The sequence below is a fragment of the Mustela nigripes genome, chromosome 9, assembly GCF_022355385.1.
Source record: "Mustela nigripes isolate SB6536 chromosome 9, MUSNIG.SB6536, whole genome shotgun sequence".
Classification (NCBI taxonomy): domain Eukaryota; kingdom Metazoa; phylum Chordata; class Mammalia; order Carnivora; family Mustelidae; genus Mustela; species Mustela nigripes.
The window spans coordinates 21,222,237-21,231,314 of record NC_081565.1 but is presented as its reverse complement, the minus strand read 5'-3'; the positions used below and the strand labels follow the sequence as shown (position 1 = coordinate 21,231,314).

Sequence of the window (9,078 nt, the reverse complement as noted above, 5' to 3'; positions counted from 1 at the left end):
TAAAGTATTTTTTAAAGTGAGCCGTAGGGATACGTGGGTTGCCCAGTGGTTAAGCTTCAGATTCAGATTAAGCTTCAGATTTTAGGGTTGTGGGATCAAGGCCCTGCATAGGGGGTAGGAGTCTGCACTCATTGTGGGGTGTGCTTGAGATTCTCTCTTCCCCTTCTATCCCTCCCCCTACACGGGCGCTCACGCGCGCTCTCTCTCTCTCATAAATAAATAAATAGATAGATAACATCTTTTTCTTTTTAAAGTGAATCTTAGAATTAATGAACTACAATGCTGGTGTTTTGAAAATTTCCATTTGTAGTTAATTTGCTGGTAGTATTCTATCCCACTACAACTTTAGTTCATCAACCAGTAACTCTGAACAACAGAAGTTTCATTTGTAAACATTGTTCTTTCTTACTGACTTTACCCCAGTAAAACAGAGTCTAGTGAATGCAGTACTGTTTCTCAGTACAGACATTAATTTAAACTCTTCTCTGATTCTAGCTTACTGTTCAACTGTAAATTAAGGTAGTTCATTTAATCAATATCAAACATAATAAATAGCAAGGATAAAGTAACCAACTTCTTTTCAAAATTGAATTCAATTCTGAAATCTCTCAAGGGAGGTCATGGATTATTTAAAGGAAATCACTTGAAATAATAAACACCGTCTAAACATAAAACAATCAAGGAACAATATAAACTCATCCAGGCTAAAGAAACAAACAGAAACATTTAATACGAGATTAAAACATCTCCCTGAACTGATTTAAAATTAAGATAAAGGCTAAATTAACTTACTATCCAAAGCGCCACCGCTTCGTTACATTTTAGAGCAGAGCTGTCCACATGCGTAATTTAAAAATTTCTGGTAACTAGCCACATTTAAGAAGTAAAACAACAAAAGCTGAAATTAGTACTTTTTAATTTAACCCAATGTTTCAAAAATATTGTTTCGACATGTCATCAAAACAAAATTTATTCAGGAGGTGGTCTTTGACATCCTGTGTACGGTTTAGACGCACAGGGCGCCTCAATACCTACCGGCCACACTTTCAGGGCTCAATAGCCCAGGGCTCAGTAGCCTTAGGGGACTTTGATACTGATTCCTGATATTCCGACTTGAGAATTTCTCTTACACCACACACTGTCTCCATGGTGCTTACAGATCTGTGAGGAGTAAGATTATTTTGCTCTCGGGTAGGTTGCGATCCACGACAACACAGCATGAAAAGCAGTGAGGGAGGAAGGCAATGGGACAGCCAAGCGTCCAGGAGCGTGGCTTGGAGGAGGGCCGAAGCCTCTCCGAGCAGTGCGGGCCGGAGAAGCGGCAGACACAGCTTTGGAAGCTGGATTTCGAGACAACTGGGGCGGCCGCCTAGAACTCCGTGTCTTTCTGCGGGGCGCCCGGAAACACTGGAGCCCGTCAGAGGGCAAGCGGCCTTCGGGCCGGACACAGGGTCACGTGCCGCCACCGCCGAGGGAGGCCGGCGCGGCGCCGCAGTGCTGGCCGCCCCGGGGCGCCGCCGCCCGACGCCAAGGGTGAGGCGCGGCCGGAGACTGGAGCCCGCGGGGAAAGCAGGCTCGCGTCCGGCAGAAGCCTCCCGGGGGCGCGCTCCCGACAGGGACGGTGACGCAGCGGGCGCGCGGGCGGCCGGGGTGGGCGGGGAGCCGCGGCGCGCACCGCCCCGTAGAGGGACGGGCGCCGCCGTTCCGGTGGGCGGAGGCGGGGCGGGGCGCGCCGGGGAGTCGGAGCGCTGGCCGCCGGTTTCGATTAGTGCGCGGAGCTGCGGCGGCGGAGCAGGGTGCGGAGTTGTGCGGCCCGGGGCCGGACGGCGAGGCGGCGGGGCGTTGGCATCGGGGGCGCAGGCGCGCAGGGTTCGGCCGGCGACCGCGAGGGTGTGGAGAGGCGAGCCTGAGCGCGGGCCGCGGCCGCTCTGACCACGGAGCCCGGCCACCGCAGCGCCCGCAGCCGCGATCGCGCCCAGGACCGAGCGCGAACGAGTGCGCGCGGGCGGGGCGCGCAGGCCCTGCCCGCCCCTTCCGTCCCCACCCCCCTCCGCCCCTTCCTTTCCCTACCTTCCTCTCCCCTCCTGCGCCCCCGCGCCGGGCGCCCACCCTGTCTTCCTGCGGGAGCGCGGTCCGCGGCGGCGGCCGGAGCGGGCCGGGCCGGGCCGGGGGATGGCGCTGCTGGACCTGGCCTTGGAGGGAATGGCCGTCTTCGGGTTCATCCTCTTCTTGGTGCTGTGGCTGATGCATTTCATGGCCATCATCTACACGTGAGTGAGGGGCTGCTGGAGGAGCCGTTGGCCCGGGGGCCAGGGCCAGGGCCACGGGGTGAGAGGGTGGGAAGGTGGGAAGCATTGCGCTTTGGAGAGGATTGGATTCGGGTGGGGGTGGAGAAAGCTAATGCTCATACGGTTCCCCCCATTCCCTTTCCCCTTAGACCAGCTGGGGCGGGGGTCCTTGAGGGGGAAAAGTGATGAGTGAGGGCAACGTTTTGCTGGGCTGCGGGAGACTGCACGGCCAGGGGGGAAGGAGACTGCTCTTTCTACGTGTCGGGCGGAAGGTTGCTTGCTTGGTTTCATTGTGTTGGGAATTCGTTTGATTTTTCATCTGGGCCAAGATGTATAGTATGTTGTTGCTGTTGCTGTTTTTTCGATCTGGACGACATTTCTATTATGATGATGATCGTTGCCACTCTACTGGGGGCTGCACACAGCTACCCGGAGACCTCCCTGTGGATTTTCTTCTTCCTGGAAGAGCGCTATGCTTTTAGATAAGGTGTGGAGCACCTGTCCAGCTTAAAAATGTCCACCAAACCTCCGGGCTGATGTTACAGCCTTGAGTAGTCAGGTCAGCTTGTACATTTCATTGTGGTTTTCTTTCCTTTCGTCCAATTCCTTATTTATAGTGTTGTTTAGATTTGTCCCCTCCTCACTCACACCCCTTTTTCGTTATTCAACAAATAACTCCTTGAGGCCTACTAGATGCCATTCACTGGGGACACAGTGGTGAGGAGGAGAGAATTCTTGGCCTCATAGAGCTTACATTCTAGAAGGGAGAGACAGATAATAAAAATTCGAAGAAGGTTATTTCATATCGTGCAAAAGTCTGTGAATAATATAAAACAGGGTGGTGGGATGAGTAATGACAGAGGGTATGTAGCTGGTTTGACATTTCAGTTTTTTAAATGTTTTTATTTATTTATTTTTTTTTAAAAGATTTTATTTATTTATTAGACAGAGATCACAAGGAGGCAGAGAGGCAGGCAGAGAGAGAGGGAGAAGCAGGCTCCCGCTGAGCAGAGAGCCCGATGCGGGGCTCGATCCCAGGACCCTGGGATCATGACCCGAGCCGAAGGCAGAGGCTTTAACTCACTGAGCCACCCAGGTGCCCCTTTTTAAATGTTTTTAAAATAAAATCTGTTTTTCTGAAGAAATGGAAGAATCGCATAGAGCACTTTTTTGATGTGGACTCACTGGCATTTTAGCCTGAAAAAGAAAAAAAAAAAAATGACTATACGTAGTAATCTTTATCACCAACTAGAAGAGGGTATGTGTTAGTAGAGGAAATGGAAGGACGTTTAAGAAATTTGTTGCTTTACCCCCCTTTCTTACTACAGAAAAAAATATGCTTTTTCTTTTGGAAATTCTGCATTTTGCTAGTATGGAGTGGCATTTCCTGGTATTAGAGAAACATGCTACATTGTAGAAGACATACCAATTTGGATATTGCTGATACTAGTTTTTATAGTTTGTGAGCTGTTGTCGCTGGACACTTTGTGGAGTTCTTTTTTAATGTATGAGTTCTTAAAAATCAATTTTGTTACTTTTTTCCAATCATAAAAATTTTTTAAAAATGCTTAATATGTAAAGAATTTAGACAATACAGAGGGGAATAAAGAAGAAAGTTAAACACACACATCAAAACTCCATTACCTTGTTAATCTTTTGTGACTGCTCTTCTGTGTGTGTGTGTGTGTGTGTGTGTATGTGGGTGCGCGCGCACACCTGTAGAGAGAGTGAGAGGGGAGGGAGAGAGAGGAAAGAGGAGTCGACATGATTATTGTTCTGTAGCTTGCTTTAAAAAATTAATCTATTTAGGAAATGCTTTTTGGGAAGCTCTTTTGTACAAGGCACTATTCTAGGTACTTGAAGTAAGGTTGCAGAACAAGACATCCAGGGTTTGCCCAACCTGTTCACATGGAGTTTCCATGTAAAGTGTTATGACCATTTTTTTCCATGTCAATAAATGTATGATCTCTGCATCATTTTAAATAGATGGTGACATTTTTGTTTACGAGGTACTAATATGTATTTGTTGTTATTAGTTGACATTTAGGTTGTCAATTCATAGAGATTACAAACAACACTAGGGTAGATTCATTTGTGTATATTTTGAGAGAGGATGTCCTTAGGTTATGTCCCTGAAAGAGGAATTACTGGGCCAGAAGCCTGTGCATTTTAAACTTTGATACATACTGCCCTGTAGAAAATTGTATCTGTTCATAGTCCTGGTAACAATGTATGATGGTACCCATTTCCCCTTACTAAAATATCAGGCTCTTCGCTGTTTCCTGTCTTTTATTTTCATTCCTTTAATTACTGGTTCCATTGAATGTTTTCCATATATTGACATGCTAGTTACATTTAGTTGTAAATTATATACTCATAATCCTTTGTGCTGCAATCCATTGCCCCATTAGTCTTGATATGAAGATTGTTTTTCTGTGATAGGTTGCAGGTTTTTTCCCCTAGCTTTTTTTTTTTTTTTTTTTGGTCTTTCAACTATGTTCATATATTTAACATGGAGAAAAATATGTGTGCCTGTGTTTTGGGTTTGCAGGGCTTTTAAAAAAATGTTTCTGATTTGTGTAATTTTATATGTATTTCTCCAATTATTATATAGTTAACATGTTTTTCTTTAGTAATCTAAATTTTCTTTGTTTTGTATTGTTTTTACATTTTATCATGTGATGTACTCATTTTACTTCATGGTATGATGAGAGCCAGACCCTTAATTTTAGGTTCACCTAAATATTTAGCACTTGTCCTCGAATCACTTAGTGGATTATTATTTGATTGTTCCATGGTTTTGAAATACTGTTTTTATTATAGACTAAATTCTTCTGTATACTTACATATATGTCTCAAGGCTCCCAGTGCTGTTTCATTGATCTGTTCCTGTACTAGTATCCACTGTTTTAATTAATGAAATTTATAACCTTACTACTGGTGAGGCAAACCTCCCATTCTTTTCCAAACTTTATTGGCTTTTACACATTTTTACTTACACATTTTTACTTAAAGGTGTAGTTTAAATTTTTTTTCAAGACCCTAAGTAATTTTGTTTTTTAAGTGCAATTTTTGAATCGGAATTGTTAAATTTACAGCTCAATTTGGGAAAATTGGACTTCCTTCAACATAGGACTATGGCATATCCCTTCCTCAATTATATATACATAATGATAAAGTCATACTTATTTAATTAAAATGAACGCTAGCGATGTAGCGTGATATTCCAAGTAACCTGTGCTGTTAGACTGAGACAACTCCATAGTTGTTATATTTATTTTGTGCCTAGTGATGCACAGCAGAGTTTTCTTTAAATATTTTTTTGTTTGAGAATAGTGCAAATACCTAGGTTAGTTAAAATACTATAGAGAGGCTTTGTATTTATTTTCCAATACCTCATGTAGTTACCTTTGTGACCGATAGTAACAGGATCCTGAAAATAGAGGAAGAAAATGCAATTAGTTTATAAGAGCTTATGATGAACAGCTAATTAAAGGAATCTTGTGAACACCTTTCTGAAATGGGTAATTCAACATAGAGCAAATAGTCAGCAGCTTAATTTATGTATAAATTAAATCCTGATCTCTCTCCCACCCCCCACCATTTTTGGATAAGTTCCTTTCTTTTGGTACCACCTTCAAAATTACTTAGGTGTTTGGTCTGATTACTTTCTTAATGAAATAAAAATACATCCCAGTTTAATGAGTTATTTTTGGCAGAGGAGTATGGTTTGTGGCCCACCCCGCAAAATGTCTTTAGTGAAATTGCAAACTAGTTAGCTTAACATTTTGATGAGGAAAGCTAAAGAACACTGGAAACAATATTTTGGTTAAAACAGTGTGCTGACATTCTGTATTTTATTGAAAAATAAATTTTCTAAACACATGTTCCTTGTCTCTCAAATCTTTTTTGAAATAAGGTAAAGTGTACATAAAATAAGCAAATATTGAAACTCTCCTACTTTGCACTTGTAACTGGTGGAGATAGAACCTATTTCAAAAACTTATATTGCACCATTATCTGGTTGTCACGTTAAAGAGATGAATCACGGACCCCTAACTGTTAAAAGCTATTAAGTCATGGAAATATAGTAGATGGCTAAGGAAAGCTAAAAACTTTAAAAAATGAATTGATTAATAAAGTTAAATACAGTGTTTAATGGTATCTAGTTAATTTAGATTCAATGTTCTATTGAATTGTGTCCCCTTAGAAAGAGACTTAGCTAAGTATTGGCCTGTGTTAAAAAATGGAGTTCAGGGGCACCTGGCTGGCTCAGTTGGTAGAGCATGCAACTCTTGATGTCAGAGTTGAGAATTTGAGCCCTATATTGAGTGTACAGATTACTAAAAAAAAAGAAACTTAAAAAAAAAAAAGGAGCTCAATATGATTAATGCAATAAATAGTTCTTGCTCAAGTTACTCAGATTTTACAAATGTCTCACAATTCCTGTAAGCCTGCAGTTTAAAAAAATAAAAAATGAGGGGTGCCCTGGTGGCTCAGTTGGTTAAGCCTCTGCCTTTGGTTCAGGTTATGATCCTAGGACTTCTGGGATCAAGCCTTGCTTGGGGCTCCTTCTCCATAGGAAGCCTGTTTCTCCCTCTCTGTCTGCCTGTCATTTTGCCTCCTTGTCCTCTCTGTCTTTGTTGTATAAGTAAAATCTTTTAAAAAATTTAAAAAATTGAGATAATTTATAAGCTAGAAAACCCTCTTTTCTTTTTTAAAAAAGATTTTATTTATTTGAGAAATGCGACCATGAGTGGCAGGGGTAGGGCAGAGGGAGAGAAAGAAGCAAACTTCTTGCTGATCAGGGAGCCCGATGTGGGGTTCCATCCCATTACCCTGAAATCATGACCTGAGCCAAAATCAGGAGTGGGTTGCCCAGTCCACTGAGGCAGCCTTCCTTTCCCATTTTCATACTGAACTGATGCTTAGTCATTTTGTAATATATTCTAGATGACAGACTTTTGTGGGATTACTGCCTCTAGCATTCAAGATAATAGTGAGATTAGAGCCTAAAATTCAGGGCTCTTATTCCCAAGATTTTTTTTGTCCCCTAAAAATAACTAATGATTCTAACCTCAGGCAGAATTGGTTAAGTGATCTTTGAGTTTTTTCCTTTTTGAGAGCTAGTGTGGTTTGATAGCTTGGGAGCAGCAGTGAAGCCCTACAGAAGTCTGGAACCAGTAATTTTCTTCTCTTTTTAGCCCTTGGGAGCCATATTGCTTCATGATAAGAGTATCTGAGCGAGGCACCTTGCCTTTTTCCCTCCATCTCCCTATTTTTTCTTTTCTCCCTCTCTTTCCATTTCTCTTTCTCATTGGATTATAGTATTTTGTCCTGTTTGTAAAGTTCTAATGTTCAGTGCTAGGTTTTATCTTTTTAAGTGACAGGAGGTGCCAGGCTTCTTGTGAGGAAATACTTCTTGTATCTGTAAATATTAACTGCCCTCTAGTAGAGCAGAGGTCTTTCCCTGGAGTTTCCTTTCAAGTTCATACTACCTTTTCAAACCTTCTTAGCACAGCAGCTTTTATATTTGCTGCCTAGCTTTTTAGTGGAATTTAAATGCTTATTGTATCAGATGTCTGTGAACATCCTATCAGAAACGAATTGTTTTTAATGTAAATTTTAGCATTTCAAATGTTATTTTTAGATAGCTTGATCTTTGCCTTAAATTCAGTAATGCATTGGTGTTCTGAGCGGTAGTGGAACCTGAGTTGAGAGTTTCTTTTCTAGGTTCAGTTCTGAGGATGCTTTTGGACTTTGGTCACGTGTTGCTCTGTCAGGGTCATTGCTGCCAGGACAACTTCCGGGAGAATGAATGAAGCGATAGAGCCCCCCGCCCTTTTAAAATTATTTTATAAACATATAATGTATTATTAGCCCCAGGGGTACAGGTCTGTGAATCACCAGGTTTACACACTTCACAGCACACACCCTCCCCAATGTCCATTACCCCCCCCACCCCGCGGTCCACCCTCAGTTTGATTTGTGACATTAAGAGCCTCTTATGGTTTGTCTCCTTCCCGATCCCATCTTGTTTCATTTTTTCTTTTCCTACCCCTCAGACCCCCCACGTTGCATCTCCACTTCCTCATATCAGGGAGATCATATGATAGTTGTCTTTCTACAATTGACTTACTTCGCTAAGCATAATATCCTCTAGGTCCATCCACGTTGGCGCTAGAACCCCTTTAACCTGAGCCTGGGAAGATACCAAATTTAGACGATAGTGTGATTGCTTTAAAAAGCAAAATGACAGTTGTAATTCAGTGATTAATATTCTGTGATGGTTTGTTAACTCCATCATCCCACCCTTTTCCTACATCAGGAGGGCAGTACCCTTTATCTCTACTCTAGATAAGTGAAACTGTCTCTGTTCACTGGTATCTTTACCCACAGCCATGCTCGGTTTCTACTTTATTTTTCTTAAGCCTTATCCTCCTGGAGCACTGATACTAGACCATGTGCTTAAAATTTTACCATGGTTCCCCCACTGCCTTCAGGTTAACATTCAGGCTCCTTAACAAGAGACGTGCATAGTTCTTTGAGAACTGAGCCCTTGTACCTAGGTCTTCAGCTATGTGTGTGTGTGTATTTTTTTTTTTTTAAGATTTTATTTATTTATTTGACAGAGAGAGATCACAAGTAGGCAGAGAGGCTGGCAGAGAGAGGGGGAAGCAGGCTTCCTGCTGAGCTGAGAGCCCAGTGCTGGACTCCATCCCAGGATCCTGAGATCATGACCTGAGCCAAAGGCAGAGGCTTAACCCACTGAGCCACACAGGTGCCCCAA

At 42.7% G+C, this 9,078-nt stretch overlaps 1 protein-coding gene across 1 annotated transcript in view; it reads left to right on the top strand.

Moving 5' to 3' along the window:
* Positions 1 to 2,088: 2,088 nt before the first annotated feature.
* The window catches only part of UGCG (UDP-glucose ceramide glucosyltransferase), a 40,280-nt gene continuing 33,290 nt past the window's right edge, over positions 2,089 to 9,078 (top strand). Inside the window, exon 1 of the mRNA XM_059411066.1 lies at positions 2,089 to 2,270. Within this exon, the coding sequence (XP_059267049.1) occupies positions 2,173 to 2,270 (98 nt within the window). The 5' untranslated portion in view covers positions 2,089 to 2,172. The remainder of the gene's footprint in view (positions 2,271 to 9,078) is intronic.